The following is a 20,677-nucleotide window of genomic DNA, read 5'->3' as shown; positions in this document are numbered from 1 at the left end:
GGAGGAATGGAACAACTGGACAGGAAGGAAGTGAGAAAAAAGGAAGGAAACACAATATGAAGCAGATAAGGGATGCGGTGAGAGTCATAGATGAAAGGCAGCATGACATAAATAGTACGCCAGCAGTTCTCAAACTTGAGCAACTCGAGGACCCCCATTTTGATTCAAAAATTTTTGAAGACCCCCCAAGCCACCCGCTCAACCTGAGACTCCACCCACACCCCACCTCTTCCTGCCCCCGCTCAACTCGTACCCCCTCCTCTTCCCTGCCTCTTCCATCCCCTCCCCCGAGCACACCCCAGCGCCACTCCTCCCTCCCTCCCAGTGCCTCCTGCATGCCGCTGAACAGCTGTTCCCTGGCATGCAGGAAGCACTGGGAAGGAGGGGGAGAAGTTGATCAGCGGGGCTGGCGGACCCCAGTTTGAGAAACGCTGTAGTACGCTATTAAAATACTGACAATTAAGCAGTAAATCAAAACACAATTAACAATTCCTTGAAGAGAAGGAAACAAAAAGTTTCTCAACCTGTAAGCCTAATTTATACAAGAAATATATTGCAGTGATAAGGTGACAAGACAGCCAATAATCTAAAAAGCGTAACTCTTAATTCTGTATTATAGGTAAGTATGCAAATAGAAATGCAGTCAAATGGTATCTTCAGAAAAGCTGATTTACTGGTACTCTGTTGTCCCTTCTCTAAGAGATACTATTTGACTGGATTTCTACTACTGGAAACTAAGGCTGAGTAAAGTTTCCACAAAACAACATATTCTCCAATTTATAAAAGGAACAAGAAACTAAGGCTATTTTGTATATCTCAGAGAATTATTTATACTCAGAAGAGATGATTGGAAAGGGAACAATTTAAGTAAAATTATGCAAGAACATCTAGCCTGGGTGAAATAGTTCAGGAAGGAAGATCCACAAGTTATAACACATCCATCTTACAGGTCAAGTCCAAATTTTATTTGCCAGCTGGAACACTGGTTTCAAATTTAAAACAATCCCCGGTCTTACACACTGAACTGACCTACAAGCCAAAGGCAGGAGCCAGATTTGTTCTGAAAGTTATACATAACTTGACCATAAAAGCATGAACAAGATACTTGATTCTATCTGAATTAGGATCAGCAGTGTTGAACATTTACCCAAGCCAACATTATGTCTTTCTACCTCTACAAATGGAGTTATTTTGTTGGAGACTACAAGGTCCAAAATAAAAAAAAAATTAGAACCAACATCTCAGATCACTGTGAATCCTGATGTTTAGTGGGCTTCAAGAGCTTGATCATGGAAAGACACATTGGTTTCAACTAGGTAACGCTGGTTCTACATACAAAAACACACGAAGTTCTGCTTTTCTGTATCTAGTAGTTCACTTTTACTTCCACTGTGAAAGGAGAAAGGTAACCTGATGAATAACTGTGGCTGTTAAACTCCCATTAGTGTAAGTAAAAGATGACATGTAAACCTAAAAAGGGAGAGCATCTGTCACAGAAATTCCAGTATGACTCACCAAAGAGAAGACTACCTGGAGTATATTCATATTGACACAGATGTATTTGCCAAATACTAAACTCCAATGTAATACTTGGATTCCTAAGGTAATTGATATGCTTTGCAACAGAAATGACAACTCTGTACAAATGGTGAAAAATTGGAGAGGGTTCAGAGAAGCACCACAAGAATTATTCAAAATCTGGAGAACATGCATGACAGAGAATGACTTAATCAGTTTAATCTACTCAGCTCATTAAAAAGAAATTTAAGAGGTGACTTGATCATGATCCATAAATACTCTACCTACATGTGGGGAAAATGTCTGATGCTAGAGGGCCTTTTTAACTAGCAGCTATAGGTATAACGATGTATGAAAGTTCAGCTAGAAATTCAACTAGAAATAAGAAATGCTTAACTGACAGTTAAACTTAAGAGTAGGAATTTAGTCAGTGTGATATCTTTAGACAAAAACTCACTTTTAAAGTCAGCCCTTAATTTTTTTTAATAAAAATCATGATCACAACTCTAACATTCAAATGATATTCATCTGAATATGAATAATTTACACAATTTATTTATTCTCTTAAAAACTGAAGAAATATTTGACATCAATAATATAAAATAAATACAAAAATAAATAAAACACAAGACAAAATTTACAAGTGGAAAACATATTTAGTAATAATCATGTTCTTGCCCAGATGTTCAGATTATGGCTATTTCACTTCATTGTTTGCAATTCAGGAACGTATCAATGGGTCACTAATGATTAGTATATGGTACTAATGGTTCAAGGTCCAGGTTTGATTTCCAGTTCTGGGCATGAATTTCCATGTAACTAAAGACAATCTGTTAATGAATTTTAACATACAAGCACAGCAGCAGTGTTTTGGAAATACAGTACAACCTCAGAGTTATGAACACTAGAGTTATGAACTGACCGATCAACCATATACATCGAGACCGAAAGTATGCAATCAGGCAGCAGCAGAGACAGAGACACACACACACACACACACAAAGCAAATACAGTACAGTACTGTGTTACACTTAAACTACAAAAAAATAAAGGGAAAGTTTAAAAAAGATTTGACAAGGTAAGGAAACTGTTTCTGTGCTTGTTTCAGTTAAATTAAGATGGTTAAAAGCAGTGTTTTTTTCTGCATAGTAAAGTTTCAAAGCTGTATTAAGTCCATGTTCAGTTGTAAACTTTTGAAAGAACCACCATAAAATTTTGTTCAGAGTTACGAACAACCTCCATTCCTGAGGTGCTCGTAACTCTGAAGCTCTACTGTATGAAGCACAAAATATGTACAACCACATGTCACAAGACCTGATCCCAAAGGTGCATTAAACACAACTTATGTTGTATATTTTTGGCACAAGTCCAAAACAGAACATTTTCATTTAACTTTTGGGAATTTTGAAGATCATGGCTTATCTGGAGGCAAACAATACATACACAATTTTTTTTTATGAAATACATACTCATATACACTTAGTCATCCAACTCTAGGGAGACTAACACAACCAAATGCCTGGTATATGAATAGATTTAGGTCTATATTAAAATATTGTTTTCTAACAAAGTATTACTTGAGATTAGAAATGCATCAATATGATTTTATGAAACAAATATAAAACCTGACAATACAGTCTGTTGTTCATAGCTATATAAAAAAAGCACATTGAAGTAAACTGAATTTGGTCATCAGATTAATTTTATACAATGAAATACTGCAAGTATTTCTTTAGTTTACTCTCAAAGTAAAAGTATGACAATGATAAGCAAATGGCTGTATAATGACTGGAATTTAAATGAACTCGTTCTAAAAAGACTATGTTAAGCACCTACAATACTTTGTAGCATATACTGTCTTCCTCATCTTCCTGTCACTTCCACAATAGCTCTCAAGGCAGACAAATTCTTATTATACTATTTCATTTATAAGCTCACTTTTTATTGATTCTCTAGATTACTATTCTAAAAATTGTTACATGGATTTCTCCACTGGTAAGCTTGTCTCTTTAGTTAAAACTGGTTTGGTTCTAAAAATCTGGGAACACATCTTTACTTGTCAAACGTTTAAATGTGCAGCTACAAAATTTTGATCACTGTTTGAAAGACCCGGACAGATTTTACTTTCACTACAATATAAATTTAACTAAAAATGTATTTTTCCCCTTATTTCAAATACTGGTGAGAATATGTGGACTCTTGAGAGTGATCTACAACAACTTTGCTATTTTACTTCTAGATTTTGTTTTTGTTTGGCTATGCCAAAAGAAGGACAGGAGACATTTGACACGGGTTTAATCAGATGTCTGGGACTACCCGGCAGATAACAGTGTACAGTGCAGGTAATCCCATGTTATTTCATAATTACCCGGGGGGGCTTTTTCCATCCATGTCCCTCCAGCTAATCCATTGCCGGGACCTTACCATACACCCCAGCCTCGTAGGAGGGCTAAGATGGGCTATAAGAATGGGGGGTTGGCTCCCTGCCGTAGCAATCATAGGAGTCCCCAACTGCAGCAGCAGAAATAAAACCAGTGCTGCTTTTAAGACTCTTTTGAAGCCCATTAGACAATAGTAAGCAATTATGACAGTTGTAGTTGGATATGTCTACACTCCAGCTGGAACGGTGCTTCCCAGTGCAGTTAGACTGATATGCTCAAACTAGCACTCTAAAAATAGAAGTGAAACTACATGGGTGGTGGCTTGGGGTAGCCACTAGGGTACATTATCAGGGGGTTAAGTGGGCTTGTACTTGGGTGGCTAGCCTGAGCCACTGCTCTGCTGCCATGGCCACAATGCTATTTTTAGCACACTAACTCAAGCAGTGCTAGTGCATGTCTGTTTACCTGCACCAGGAAGCATCCTCCTAGCTACAGTGCAGATATACCCTAAGAGGGGTTTCCCCCTGAGCAAGTTTTCCTTCCTCCACCTGAGCTGACTAGCAGGATATATGACTTGATTAATCTTCTGTTGAGGAGCAGACGAGCAGTGTTGATACAAAAACAGTACTTTTGCACATACAAATAATCAGTTTGCCAGGGCAGTGAAGGGCTGGCTCTCACAATGGCAATTCTAAAGGGGAGGCAGGCAAGTCTCAAATGATAGAACTGCTTTGCACCGAGAGTGTCTCCAATATGTTGGACCACAAAATAGGAGGCAGGAGCAGGTGAACTGTTTAAATGTTGGTGATGCTGGGCAGAGGGGAGTTAAATGCAGGAGGTGCTAAGTGAATCTGCCCCTAAGCACTGTACTTCATTCCTCCTACAGAATTTCCATAAAATAAAATAAAATAAAAGGGAAACTAATTGTTCAGGAGAAAAGAATCTTTTTAGAAACACTATCACAGAGGAAACATTTCTGCATGTGAAGAGAAGGGTTTGGTCAATTCAGCAAATATGCAGCAAAAGGAGCTTCCAGAAAAAAGAACTCGGCCTCTATTCCACTGGATTGATTAGAAATACTCATGAGTGATAACTTCTGTCCAAAGTAGTGGATCCACTCCAAATTAAATGGGGGAAATCCAAGAGCTACCTCTCGACAAAAATATGAAATGTAAAACAAAAGTAACATTTATAATTAACATTAACATTTCTAAGTCTACAACTGGTGAATATAACTTCCTGAAAAGAAAAACACATTTGAGACAGAAGCAGCACTGAGTCACCCCCACCCTGAAACCCAGCTTTAATACCAGTTTAACAATTAGGAGGAATGTTGAAGATTACTACTATTTAAATTGATGTTGAATGGGTACACAGAAGGTTTATGCTTCTGATATTCAGTCATATTAAAACAGGATGGAAGCTTTTTTTATATAAAGTACATTTTAAATTCACTGTTTTGAACATTGGCTACCAGTGATAGCAGTATAAAAAACTATTTATGTGCTCATTTTAGGCACACTAGGAAGATTCACTGATGTGTATGTCTGCCAATGATGCTCTCATTTTAACAAAAATTACTCACATTTCTAAAGGAAGAGACTGAAGATAATTATGATGTATCCTGCTGCATATTCTGAATATACAGTGTATAACTTTTTATTTTAATGTTTAAGCCTCATTACACAAATTCTATTCCACAGACTCTCTTTTGCCTTTCCAATTCTCAGTTTACCTTTTTACCATTATTACTGCATTCTGCTCCTTTTGATGTCCACAAAAGCAGGGTAGGGCCCCCACCAGAAACAGTTTTACCTTCACATCAGAAGAGCCAACCTAAGAATACATAGCTTACCATGCATCTCAGCCTTATAAAAACAATCATGTGTTTTAAAACGGTTTTTTCCCCCCACACCACAGATAGGTAAGAATGACAAAATCACATAATGTCAGGCAAAATAAATAAATAACCTTAGTTTGTTAATTTCCCTCTTGGTTAATTAACATCTATAAGTGACCTTTAGCATTGACAGGTCCAACTTTATCCAGAAAGCCAAGGTTTAAGAAATATCTATCCAAATAGAATTGATTACTGATTAAAGCATTGTGAAGAGCACAATTCAATCTGATTTTTAGGCTGGAATTGCATTCCATAGCAAGCTGATTTGACTGCCAATGAGACAGAATGAACAGTCACTGCAGTATAATAATGTTGATGTTACCATATCTACATTTATCCAAAGAATGAAACAAATATATCATTTTAGACTGAAATTAAACCTCGCAAGAAATCATTTTTCTTTATATTGTTTGGAATTAAAAACGTATTAAATTGATCCATTAAGAAAATTCTCTTCTCTGTCTTGTGTGTCTTTCAGACCGTGTCTGCATCCTTAGGCAATGAAACAATTTTTATAATTGTAATAAAACAACAAAATGTTGACTTTAAGTTAAGAAAATTGTTGCTTGAATGACTAAATACTTCAGTGAAACAAAATAATTCCTTCTCTAAGCTGTAACAAAGGAACAGCATGCTTGAATAGGTATATATACGTTACATAATAACGTTACATATATATTTGTTAAACCTTTTTTACACTTTTATTTGAATTTCACTTTTTTCCTAGTCATTGTTTATAAAATCAAGATTGACTAATCTGATAGTAACATCTAGAAATTCAGTGTATCTATAGTTATTATTACCATATTTCTGTTATACATTACTGCATATGCCGGTCCATCAACAATATTGTACTGTAGAAAGAAATAAGACTCAAGTATCTGTTCAATTTTTCAACGAAGTACAACAGTAAGATAATGAAAATGCTTCCCCCCCTTCTTGCTCATCGCACTCCACCTGCTAAATCAAGCAAAAAAGTAGCATAAAATATACACAATGCAGAAACAGAAGTTTGCAAAACTGATGCAATATGTTCACATGTCAAGAAAAAGAAAATATATATTTCAAGGGCACTTGTTTCATACCATGTAAATTTCAACTCATGGATTTCAACAACTTCCTCCCACAGGTCTAGAAGAGAGCAGCACCATGGGAGTATAGACAGTATATCAATACACTTAAATCAATTTAAAATACCATCTCTTACATAAAATAATACCAACAAATAAATACAGGTAAGATTTTTAGGAATTTGACACTCAAATATGGTTCATAACATTTTGAAAGAATAACCCAAAGTTTGTACAACTGCAAAGGCCATCCTGTAGCAAAGACCGCAGCATCCACACTGAGCTTAAATTTAGCTAATTAGGTGGGTAATAAATTCTATAATCTAATACATGTACTTCATGTGTCTTTAGAAAGTACATTGTGATATAGAAAAGGATTTAGTAGGAATTCTAATTTGTTATAGAAACATCAACTTTATATCTATTGCCCAATTTCTGGAAAATCTTCATCTCATAAAAATGTGTTATAAATTATAATATATCTATTATGGTAATCTTAAGATTATAATCAGAGCATCATCAGAACAACATGTAGTAGGATATATGTTCAGTTTTTTAAACCATATTAGCCAACAGAAAACTGTATTCAACAAATGGCAACTTCAATAGTGTTTTACAATATCATCTAAGGTATTAAATGTAATATCAATATGATTAACTCATTTGGTAGGAAAGTGGATATAATGTAATTTCATGCTAACACCAAGTTGTTTATAATATTCACTATTACCCCCATTACAAATTATTACAGAAATGTGTATGCATTAGCCACGTATTTCAACAGCGCTGCAAGAAAAAATAGTGAACATGGTCGGACAAATTCTAACCTCACACACCATGCTACATATCAGAACAATCCACAGATATGCTTGGGTTTCCATCTGAGTTACTAATTTTTTAAAATACAATGTGGCGGTTCTTTGAATTGAAAATTAAGGATACAATGACATTTAATTAGACAAATGAATATTAAACAAACAGCATGTCCAAAAGCGTCGTTGAGAACGACTGCACAGTACCTTTAACGGGAGGAGGGAATTTTCCGGCTTGCCGGGGAGAAGGAATAAGCTCAGAAGTTACTGAAAAGGGGGAGTGGCTCAGCATGGTGATGCTGATTCATCTACAAGGACTGGAAAGGCTGAGGGAGGTCAAAAAGGGGGTAAAGCACAGTGGAAGAACGCTCTTTTCTCCAAACCAGGCATAGCAGCACCCATCCACCCTCCCCTTGAGGTGGCAAAATACCAGGTTTGGTCAGGACTTGCTGTGGGCATCATGCTAGCTGCTCCTTTCTAGGCGGGCTGGGAAGAACTTTTTCCCTCATCACCAGATTAGCCAAGGTGGAGTGTTTTTTTTCCCCACTTCCTCACAGTGGGTTCAGGGGGGGCTTTGTTATGGTGAGTAGGGAGGTGATTTAGGTTATTATGTCACAACTCATTTTGTAAGTGTGAGGCAGATGTCCAGTGCAGGTACTCCATAGGGGACAGTATACAGTAACTGGAAAAATGACTTGGTAAAAGACTTAAAAAGGAAGTGTTTATTAAAGAAGGAGAAAGAGAGTGGGGCGTTCGGGGCTTCTATGACTGGTACAGCAGGGAGTCAACCCCCCCTTTCTTTTAGCCCACCTTAACCTTCATTTGAGGATGGGAGGGATGGTAAGGTCCCAGGAATGAGTTGGCTGGGGGACGCTGGATGGAAAAAGAGGGGAGCTGGCAGAAGCCCCTTGGGTAGCTATTGAATGATTATTGAGTTACCTGCACTGTACACTTTCATCTGCTGGGTAGTCCTAGATATCTAATAATAAAGTTGCAGCTTGATTAAAACCATATCAAGTGCTCCTGTCCTTCTTTCGGTATAGCTGGACAACTTCATGAGCGGTAGTATTTGAAAGGGATACTACAGTTATGACATTAAAGACCCCAAACAATTTAAAAAAATCTACATCTAAACATTGCTGAAATATTAAGAAGATATACACAAAAGTAAACCGTAATTAAACTGATGCCCGGTCATTAAGGGCTCATTTGTGACTTTGTTATGAGCTCCAAAGCAAGGAGCAATACAGATCAGAAGACAGACTGTGATTCTGACAGACTCCACCTACCTTCCAGGTTCCCCTGGACTCCTAACAGGAAGTACACTACACTAATATAGACTGTACTTTCGCTTGCATGACAATATAGGTAGGTGCCTTGTATCACTTGTACAGAGGAGGCGGCGGATGAAGCAGCCCCTGGTCTTCTCTCTGCACTGCTATCGGCAATCCAGGTAGCCAGCATCAGGAAGTACAGAAGTTCCTGATGATCATATGTGAGTATGCAAGTTTGGCCACAGTATGGCCCTACTCTAGAAGGAAGATGCACACTAAAGGCCCCAATCCCATGAAGATTTATGCTTCTATTTAAATTAAGTTGCCACAGAGTGTATGTTCTCCCTCGACAGAAACTGCTCAGACTCCCTTCTTTTAGTGTCCATGCTGTACAATTTATTCAAGTTCCCTCCACCAACACCTGTATAGTACAATACAACAATTTTAATACTTATGACCCTATTGCCTCCAGCCCCTGTTCATCCAGGCCCTGGGAGAAAAAAGGGATCACCCTTCCTTCAGTCTTGGCACAGCTAGCCCTGTCCAACCCCATCAACACTTCCTTCCTGCCATTTATCAAGCTAGTCAGCTGATGGGCTAATTAGCTCCTTATCTCACACATCTGCCCCATCTGATTGGCTAATTCCTTCTTATTTCCTCAATCAGATGTTGCCAAGGCCACAGTGATCAGTGTGCTGAGCCACATTTGAGGCTTCAGCATTCTGTCACATAAGTATTCACATAAATCTTTGTAGAATTGGAGCTTTCACAAACTATTTGAAGTTTCGGTATTTTTAAATACAATACCAGTTGTTTTGTGCTCCACCCCCACAAATATGGTTTAACACAGCCGTCTAATGGCAAACTATTTCCTGCCATGCAGTGGGATCTCTGTTGAGTTTCCAAGACCATCCTCACTTGTTAAAGACAGGCAAGCACTGGAAGAAGCACATTCAGTTAATGGCAGAAAAGTGCCTCATAACTCTTGAGTAAATCTTGTGGGTAATATACATGGCAGCATTCACAGACTTTTGTTTGGGGGATGGTAAATATAGGATCTTTGAGTGGCAATGGAAAACTATAAAGAGAGCAAAGGAGAAATTAGGGAAATCCTACAAGAATCTTCACTCAGACCTCTGCAAAATTATATATAGAATTCTAATAGTAAATGTATTTTAAAGAACTGTTGGGACAGTTGCTGCAGTCACATATTATATATATTTAACGTATTAAACCTCACTGTTTTGACTTAGCAGAATACCAGCTGATAAGTACAGGTCATATAATTTCAAAGGATTATTAAATACCTTTGAAGCAGTTTTTATTTCTTCTCTACACAGATACACATTGACATATTTTACACACACAATTACCTATTGTAATTATACTCTACCGCACAAATATTCGGACAAACAATGGGTACAGTTTATTTAACATGAAATATCTTTCTTATCAATGCGAAATGAAATGCTTATTTAAAACACAATCTAAATTATCATTAAATTCACTAGTTTAGATATTCTTTACAATACTATGATACAGAAATATATCCCAGATGTTATAATTAGGATTGTTTTTTCAACATTTAATACTTTGCCTCTTTATTGCTGCCTGAAATTATAAGTCTATTCATGTGCACATTTCACATGAAGGAACACAACTTTTAATTGTTAGCAGCTGTAATATCGGAGTGTGCTGATTATGCAAGTGAAGGCGGTGCATGTATTGTCATAATCCTAAAAACCATACTGCAGCTCGTCTACGTGTCACTGAATTACTTTATTGTAGGTTTGTTGTTCTATTTAATCCTTTGTTGATCAGGCTTTGGAACAATGATTTTCATATTAACAACAGATACTCTAAAAATTTCTCTGGAGACTAATTCACGTGGATTTACTCCCATTATCCACTTCATCAGAGAGGTTTCTTTTATGAAACTTACACTCAGAAAATTTTAAACAAGTAGTTCTTTAATCGTAAAATGTTATACCTCTTCAGTGATAAAACTGCAAGGTAAAATAGGGTTACATATAAACATAATGTTGTGTCTATATTTTTAATCATTTTAAGCAATATAAACACTACATGTTTATTTAAAAATTTGGAACAACTTTTGACTACAAAAAGGTTCTCTCCAAATGTCTTAATTTGATATAAAATGTAACATGGAAAATACTTATGCACCAGATATGCACTGATTTCATTTTGAACTACTATTTAAAAATGCTGTTACTAAGATTCAAATAATAACTGGCATTTTAATCCACATAATGGCCCATATTACCTGTCTCTGTCAGTGAGACATTTAAAAGCATCTCTTTATTAGAAACACAAATCAATATACCCAAGGGATTGCAACAACAGCTTCAAGCAATTTATATTGTCATTGCATTCCTGATGTTTCTACTCTGAGTAACTTATTATTATGAATGGCGTGAAAATGGCAAACCTGTCACAATTAATTTTTTTAAACCTCTTGCACGAATTTTTTATTTTCTTGAAATAAGTATCTTCCTGGTAACTATAGGTTTAGGTTATAAGAAACAGTCTATAACTGAAGTTTTAGCTCATTATAATTGAGGGTTTTTACCTATTCCCATTAGAAAGATTATTGCTAAGATTAAGAGCTATTTGCATTGTTTTGAAATGAAAGAACCCTGTGCACACAGAAGCACTCAGACTTTAGGTTTCTTTCCATAGTTGAAGACACCAGCACCAATAATGAAATCATTGTTTGATCATTCTGGGTATTGGCCAGATCTTTGTTTATCTCACTTTGTTTTGAGAAGCAGCATGGCTTAGTGGTCTGAGAACCACCACTGGACTGGGAGCCAGGAAATCCTGAGGTAACTGTGTAGTCTTGGGTAAGCATTTAACTTGTCTGACTCAGTTTTCCTTTCTGTCTAAGCAAAGCTGTCTACACGGTGGGGGTAATGCACTCTACAGGGTGTGATATCTAAAGCACACTAAGACGTTACACATTAATTGGTCTGTGTAGACCCTGCTTGCGCACTTTAATGTAGAGCTATTAGAAAAAGTATTACATTAAAGCACACTAAGGAACCTTTAGTGTGCACCAGCAGGGTCTACACGAACCATTTAATGCACAACGTATTAGTGTTCTCATGAAATCACAATCCCTGTAGAGTACATTACCCCACCATGTAGACAAGACTCTACTAATTTAATTCACGAGACGGTTGTGCGAACTAATGTTTGTACATTTCACTGAAGGTGTAAATCTGTATTTAGATTCTAAATATGATTCTAGAAATTTTCTGCATCTGAGTCACATGTAATGAAAGGCTTGCCTGCTTTTAGTCTCCATACTTATTCTGAATGTGGATTTGTCTAAACCTGTTCCTGGCAGGATTACTATATCACAGCTAAGCACTAATGGGTTTTTTTTATATATCCTGTAGTAAATAATGTTTCAGTATCAGATTCTATTTTGTGGGACAATACTAGAGAATTCCAGGAGTAAATGTGAATCATATTTTGCATACTCATTAGCATGCCAATACCTATGATACATTTCCATTTGGAGTAGTGTAACAGAGTTCTTGAAATAAACTGAAAGATCTGGGTTGTCTTTGTATCAAGTGAAGCACGTTATATGTTTTTTAAAGGCAAATTAACAGAAAACAAAACTTTAAAGCTTTAGCTCACATCTGTCTGTCTGACAGCGTACTTCATATCTCCAAGATTTTACAGGCTGAAAGGCTCTGCTGTACTTTGATGAATAAATCAGATTTTGTAAGACAGAAAATACTGTAACATTATTCATTACAGCACGTATGGTACAAATGGCACTTCTAGAATGTGCTGTCCTATATTGAAGAACTGCTGCTTTAAACTTCTTTAGGAGCGTCTTCTTCTCTTCTACCTCCAACCCATGCCCATCAGTATCTTCAGAGGATTCTGACATCAACAGAACTGGTTTGGTTCTGTTCTGCAGAGAACAGGATTCTGGGGTCCCAAGAAGGGAACCGAACCTCCTCTATGCTATGAGGGTGTGTTCTCCATGTGGGTTCTCTGTCCTCAGCTCACAAAGGAATTGGGGGTGGAATGAGGTTAGCAGTGGGTGCAAGGATGCAGTGGGTATATGAAACTCCCTCGTTTAGTGGGTGTGCAGGAGTTCTGGGAGATACTGCCATTATAAGCTTGCAGCAATAATTGCTTTGCTACCATTTCCTACATTCTGCAGGTGGTGCTGGTGAGAAGGGGTGGGTAGGATTCATCCCAGAATATGTGGCAATGGACTGTAAATCAGCTGGCTATTCAGTCTATGCCTTGCATATAGGATTAGTTTTTTAATATTAAGTAACAATGATATATGCAGTCTGAAATAGTTATTTCTGGAATACTATCTTTTTTTTTAACGCCTGGAATTTATAATTAAATAATGTACTATACAGTAACTTATTTAAACTAGCGAACAGGCATTCAGTGGTCCATATTCTTTTATCAAGTGAAGATTTATGCACATAATTTTAATTAGTGCTAATTGCGGTTAACCACATAAATCACCTTTTTAGTGATGGAATAGTAGACTTCATCTAACATACTGTTAATGGAAAGCAGCTACTAGAAACTTTCATTGCTTCTCTCTTGTTAGTTTTAAAGCAGTGGCAAATAGTTAAGGACCCATCAATAATTACCTTATACATCCCAGGTTTCAGGAATTATTATGGGGGAGCTAGCAATGGACATTATATTACAAAAAACACTCATTACATTTTGAGACATACATTTCTAATACCTCCAGATGTTTGCAGCAGGCCTTTGAAATTCAGCAGTGGGAAAGCTTTCAGGCTAAAAGTAGTGCCTTTTATTTGTTCTATGAAATTCCATTCAGGTTTAGCTGAGTTGTAAACTGCTGAAGATTTGATTTCCCTTCTCTTGGTTGCATGGTCAGAAATTTTTTTGGAAACATGCCAAAATAAGTGAACATGAACATTTAATTCATGGCTGGGCCCATGCCATCAGTGCCAAAGCAGCAGCAAAAGCACACATTGAACTGGGAACCCTGGGAACAAACAGCCTCTCAGAAAGGTTGAAGGAGAAGAAAGGGAAAACAGTTCAGTCACGCCTCCCCCATCAACTACTTTCCAGACACTGCACATGGTTCCTGTGACCCATTTCTTCCCAGAAATAACAACTTGCTCGTGTTTGCAACTAATGCAGTTAGTCCCATAGTTCAAGCTGTGTTGCACTACTGAAGATTCAAGGATTCAAATTTTACATGATGCCATGCATGATGGAAGAATTGTTACAGTTACACATAATATACTTTAAAAAAACTTTTTTCTTAAAAAACCCTAGAAAATACAAAAGCATATTTTTTTTTTAAAAAAAGCAATTTAAAATTTTGACTTCAGCACTCAGTTTTTGAAAATGCCAGAATCTGGTTGCTCATGCAACCTTAAACCCCAAACCATACAATTTGTCTAGTATATTTAAAAATATCCAAGGTTGTCTTTTTTGTTGATTAAATCTACCAGCACATGGGCAAATTCAGAACTTTAGCTTCTACTTCCTGGATAAACTAGTGCTTTTAAGCCAAAAATACCTGTAAAATATGATTGCAATAAATAAACAAACTAGGTGAGTGTTAGAGACATTGTAAAAAGCACATCTGACACTCTAGGATGGACAACTTCACTTCTAGACTTTCAGCTTCTAGAGAAAGGTTGACCACTGATAACAATTTGTTCCATTAGGAGTAGCAATATCAGGCCATTTCTGATAACTTGCTATCCTCACAAGAAATGCTGGAAAACATCAGGTCTTCCTATGACTGCTTCAGTTAACGGAAGTCTCTATAAAAAGGAAAAGTTGTCTGGAAATCCTGTTGTTCTTAACCTTTTCAGCAACTGCAGAAATTACTAAGAAACTGAGCGTAGAATGAAATTGCAGGAAAAAAAGAATACAGTTGTTCAGGGCTTTCTAGCCACTTATGGATCTTTGGTTGGATGCACCAAAAACTCCTTTGCAGATTCCAGTAGTCCATCATTTTGGAAGAGATATTGTTCCTCAGTTCTAGAATATTAGAAAACTTATGCTGCTTTCTTTGAACCAAGAAAAAAAGGATACCTAAAGACAGGAAAGTCACCATATCCTGCAAGCTTTAGACACCTCTGTGGAGAGAGGAAGAAGGATGAGAACAAAGACAGTAAGGGAAGGAGATGATGACAGAGGTTCAGAAGTCTGGTCCTTGTGTTATTCCTTCATCTCCAAATGCAAAGTTCATCCCTTCAGGGCAAATATTTGGTAGATTTTTCTCCAGGAAAGGAGATGTCCCTAGAAGATTAAGTCACCATAAAAGAGGAACAGAACTATAACATCTAACTGCTTGTGATATTCTCTTAATGAAAACTTCCTTCCTTAGTGAGTCAGAATGAGATGGCACTTAATCTCATGCTCAAAGTACCACACATATATGGAGGAAACATTTCTTGTCTCTATACCAGAATCCCAAATAGCAAGAGAAGGGCAACATTGAAAATGTAATCTTGAACCAGGATATACAATTGCTGAAAAATAGGGATATTTAGGAACTACCACTGACGAAAGGCCTCTTTTGACCAAACAACCTGTGGAGAGGAACTCAAGCTGTCTGTGACTAGAAGCTTCTATCTAGAAGCTATCAAGCGTAAAGGCTGTCAGAACAAAGAGCTGAATTCCAAAGAGCTGAAGGTGGGGATGTTCAAGTTGGCTCTGAGAAAATGGACATATTAGCTCATTGTGGATGTCTTACTATTGCAGCAAACACACTTTTTGAAACCTGGATATCTGATGTATGCCATTACAAGACCTATAAACCATTTAGATGATCACTGTTGACAGAAAATGCTAGAATTATAACTACAAAGAATTATCACCACAATAAGCAGTTAAACATTTATATTTTTCTATCAACAAAAACTAGCAAAGAATAAGATAGGAAAAGTATTATGAACAGTTGGTGCCATGAATTCTACAGCTGCAAAAAGAACACAGATTAGTCAGCTGGTCTGGGCCTTTATGACCAATTTGAAATATGCAGTTCTAGAGTCAGATTCTGTGATTCCCACCAGCGGTGCTTGAATTTTTTTTTTTTTTTTTTTTGGCAATGGGGTGCTAAAAACCAGTGAACAAAACTGTAAACTCTATAGATAATAGAAGCTATATATTCAGTTGGTATTATTAGTTAAGCCAGTGGGTGCTGCCGCAAGACCATTACTCCTAGATACAGCACCTTGATACCTCCCCCGACAATGGCTTTACTTCTTTCCATGTTACCATGATTCAAGGCACAGCAGACCTCATGCATGAGGAAAAGCAAAGTTCTTAACCTGAATTTCTATGGTAGATGTAGCTTTTCTTAATTCACAGCATCTGTGAATTATCTAATTTTTAGTCTTTCTGCATAGTATGTTGTATTTTGACTGAGAACAGTTTTAAACAAAATCTGAACATGTCTATGGAGTCTAGCTTGCTTCTAAATATTTCCTTAATAGCGCTCACAAGATGATTAACAAAGAGAGTATGAATTTCATTCTGAAAAGGATGGACAAGAAAAATGTATCTTACCTTAACTAATCCTAAACTACTTTTTTTTATCAGACTAAATTAGGAACTCAGGCAAAAATGGAGCGGGTAAGGTTCTATAACCACAGCAGCTGGTGGGAGGTGTGAAAAGGAGAACTCAATATTGATGCAAAAATAATAGTAGAGTTAGTATAACTCATTTTTGTTAACATTAACATTACAAACTTGCTTTCTCTTTACTGAATGTTAACAAGATAGCTATAGGTAAGATATAGCCAGGATACTTGTAAATATAACAATACATAGTATATTTAGCTAGTTATGTTACAAAATATTAACGCTAATCAAAGACATTCCTGGGGGTTTCTATTTCTGTCTCCCAAGGACTAGCAACTGTATGTCTATGTCCTTAGGCATAAACCCATGTAAAATATTCATGTTTTAGGAAGAGACCTAACTGTACAAAGGGTAGGTTCTGTTATCAGAACTATCAGCTAGGAGTAAAGTGGCACTATACAAACCCTTAACTTTTTAAAGAAAAATCCCTGCTTATGTCTTTAAAACTCCAAGAAAAACATGTGCAGTTGGAAATATTTTCAACCTTTTGTTTATTACTTAAATGTTAAAATGACCAATGCATTCGTGAAATGCATACTTGCAAATATGTTAACTAAATGTAAAAATTTGAATATAATTTCCTAATATCATTCCTATGTAAATGGTAAAATGCTATATGCACCATTCTGAAATCTAATGTCCTTACTAATTCTTAATACAAGAAGCCTTTTAAGTATAAAATATTTATCTTAATGGAAAAGTAAATTTATTACTGGCAGTTCTCAAGTAACTCTCTTTAGCTACCTCACATCTCTCCAAAATTTGTTATTAAAAAAAGCCTTCTCTAATATCTATTTAGGCTAAAGAAATTATAAAATTTATTTAATTAAAAAAACCTGTTTTGAGAACTAAAATATCATATACAAAGTGGTGTTTAGACTTTTTGAGAAACAAATTTTATTTCCTGTTTGATTCTAGTAAAATTGAAGAACATCTTAGAAAACTGTATGAATAAAAATAAAAGCTACACTTCAACTTTAAAAGGTTATTGGGATTCTCCCACCAGAACAACAAAAGCAATTGGAAATGTTACCAGTTCATTAGACAAAATATGTATGCATAAGGTGAAGAAGAACCTAAGGAAAACTGTGGGCCAACTGGGCCAACAAAAGAGTGACAGCAACTAACTTGGAAACTAAACCAGACTGAAAAAGGTGCATTTTCCTATAATTTCATGGAAACAGGAAGAAGAGTACAAAAAACTCTCAGTGAGCACGACCCCACAACTCACATACACCTACCCTGCTTAAAGAGCAAGCACTCAACAACTTATCCTGTCTATCTCTACAATCAAGCTATTATAAGCAGCTAAGAATTGAAAAGACTCAACAACCAACCAACCCCAGGAAAACCTTCTCCAAACTTCAACATGAATGTAGTGCCCATCTTTAAAAAAGGAAAGCAGGAGGATTTGGGGAACTACAGGCCAGCCAGCCTCACCTCAGTCCCTGGAAAAATCATGGAGTAGGTCCTTAAGGAATCAATTCTGAAGCACTTAGAGGAGAGAAAAGTGATCAGGAACAGTCAGCATGGATTCACCAAGGGCAAGTCATGCCTGACTAACCTAACTGCCTTCTATGATGAGATAACTGGCTCTGTGGATGAGGGGAAAGCGGTGGATGTGTTGGTCCTTAACTTTAGCAAAGCTTTTGATATGGTCTCCCACAGTATTCTTGCCAGCAAGTTAAAGAAGTATGGGCTGGATGAATGGACTATACAGTGGATAGAAAGCTACCTAGATCATCGGGCTCAACGGGTAGTGATCAATGGCTCCATGTCTAGTTGGCAGCCGGTATCAAGCGGAGTGCCCCAAGGGTTGGTCCTGGGGCTGGTTTTGTTCAATATCTTCATTAATGATCTGGAGGATGGTGTGGATTGCACCCTCAACAAGTTTGCAGATGACACTAAACTGGGAGGAGTGGTAGATATGCTGGAGGGTAGGGATAGGATACAGAGGGACCTAGACAAATTAGAGGATTGGGCCAAAAGAAATCTGATGAGGTTCAACAAGGACAAGTGCAGAGTCCTGCACTTAGGATAGAAGAATCCCATGCACTGCTACAGACTAGGGACCCAGAGGCTAGGCAGTAGTTCTGGAGAAAAGGAACTCGGGGTTACAGTGGACGAGAAGCTGGATACGAGTCAACAGTGTGCCCTTGTTGCAAGAAGACTAATGGCATTTTGGGCTGTATAAGTAGAAGCACTGCCAGCAGATCCAGGGATGTGATCATTCCCCTCTATTTGGCATTGGTGAGGCCTCATCTGCAGTACTGTGTCCAGTTTTGGGCTCCACACTACAAGAAGTATGTGGAAAAATTGGAAAGAGTCCAGCGGAGGGCAACAAAAATGATTAGGGGGCTGGAGCACATGACTCATAAGGAGAGGCTGAGGGAACTGGGATTATTTAGTCTGCAGAAGAGAAGAATGAGGGGGGATTTGATAGAGACTTTCAACTACCTGAAAGGGGGTTCCAAAGAGGATGGCTCTAGACTGTTCTCAGTGGTAGCAGATGACAGAACAAGGAGTAATGGTCTCAAGCTGCATTGGGGGAGATTTAGGCTGGATATTAGGAAAAACTTTTTCACTAGGAGGGTGGTGAAGCACTGGAATGGGCTACCTAGGGAGGTGGTGGAATCTCCTTCCTTAGAGATTTTTAAGGTCAGGCTTGACAAAGTCCTGGCTGGGATGATTTAGTTGGGAATTGGTCCTGCTTTGAGCAGGGGGTTGGACTAGATGACCTCCCGAAGTCCCTTCTGACCCTGATAGTCTATGATTCTATGAATTGGTGAGAGAAAGTTAATTAAAACACTGCCAAGGAATTAGGTTTAAGAGTCTTGTTATGATTTTGTTGGAATAATAAATAAAATAACCTGGCATTCAACAATTTAAAAAATTACTCCATTCCACCTCACAGCAGACAAGAATTTATACCATCACACAGTAAATGTGCACTTGAAGACAACGCACATGCCCATGCACACAACACTCAACTCCTCTGCTTCCAAAGATGTCAAGTGATCTTATGAGGGAGAACCTTCTGTCATGCACAAAACAAAAACTTACCTAAGTGTAACTAACCAATCCCGTTCTAATGTTAGATTAGTTCTGCATTTTTCCTAGACTGCAGTGTACACAAACCTAATCCTGCAACTACTTCTATGTGGTGGACTTCTTTCCTCACACATAGCCCCACTGAATCAGTGTGCTGACGTGAAGTCAAGGGGGCTCTGTGCAAGCTCAAGGGTAGGTGCACAGAGAGGAATTTGTAGAATCAGGGTCTAAAGCTATACTGCAGGCATACATTACTCTTGCTTTGTTTTCAGACCACTATAATTTCATTTTTAACTAGTCATTTTAAGATGTATTTCTGAAATGAGACAGAGCAATTTATAATATACATAATTAAGACACATCCAGTAGAAAGAACTCATCTGCTACACAAATAAATTTAACATTAAGCTAGTTTAAAAAACTCAGTTTGCTGCAATACAGAATGGTATTTACTTATAAACTTAGTGAACTGATGTTTTATTTTCTAATTTAGTACTTCAGAAAGAAAAAAAATATAAAAAAAGTTAGTAAAATGTGTTTAACAAGCAGTCATTCTAGTTATGTCAGCCTACCTTGTTCTTTGGATTGGATGTGTTCATTACACTTCGAGTCTCTTTTCCACTATATATGACAACACCAATTACTGTTCCTGGGAAAAAGAAAAAGGGTTGATTATGAATGTTTTACCAAATGGGTAGATGAAGAGTAAAATAATAGAATTAAAAACCTACAAGTAGTTACAATCCTATAAACAAGCCACTTTTATAAGCAAAAACATTATATAAGCACAAGTCTTTCTACATGTATAATATCATCACACACTTTTTCATTTTAGCCATTATAACAAAAGCTTCCTAGCATTAAAAAGCTAACAATTTTTGATGGACTATATGACAAGCTTTGTCTAAATTTACCTTATTATGTTTATGTAAATCACAGCAGATGATGAACTGGTAAATGCCATTCCATTGACATCACAGAGCATGGTAACAGCATTTCATGAACATCCACAAAAGTGATT

The 20,677-nt window shown here is 37.1% G+C and overlaps 1 protein-coding gene across 5 annotated transcripts in view; it reads right to left on the bottom strand.

Annotated features, from left to right (window-relative positions):
• The window catches only part of ATP9B (ATPase phospholipid transporting 9B (putative)), a 295,180-nt gene that overhangs the window by 96,395 nt on the left and 178,108 nt on the right, over positions 1-20,677 (bottom strand). For all 5 annotated transcript variants that reach the window (XM_084621950.1, XM_084621952.1, XM_084621951.1 and 2 more), the window contains one exon: positions 20,229-20,305. In XM_084621950.1, coding sequence (XP_084478076.1) covers positions 20,229-20,305 — 77 coding nt within the window. The remainder of the gene's footprint in view (positions 1-20,228; positions 20,306-20,677) is intronic.

The sequence above is a fragment of the Lepidochelys olivacea genome, assembly GCF_965140295.1.
Source record: "Lepidochelys olivacea isolate rLepOli2 genome assembly, chromosome: 2".
Classification (NCBI taxonomy): domain Eukaryota; kingdom Metazoa; phylum Chordata; order Testudines; family Cheloniidae; genus Lepidochelys; species Lepidochelys olivacea.
Note: the sequence above shows the minus strand (reverse complement) of the source record. Positions and strands in the feature narration are given on the sequence as shown.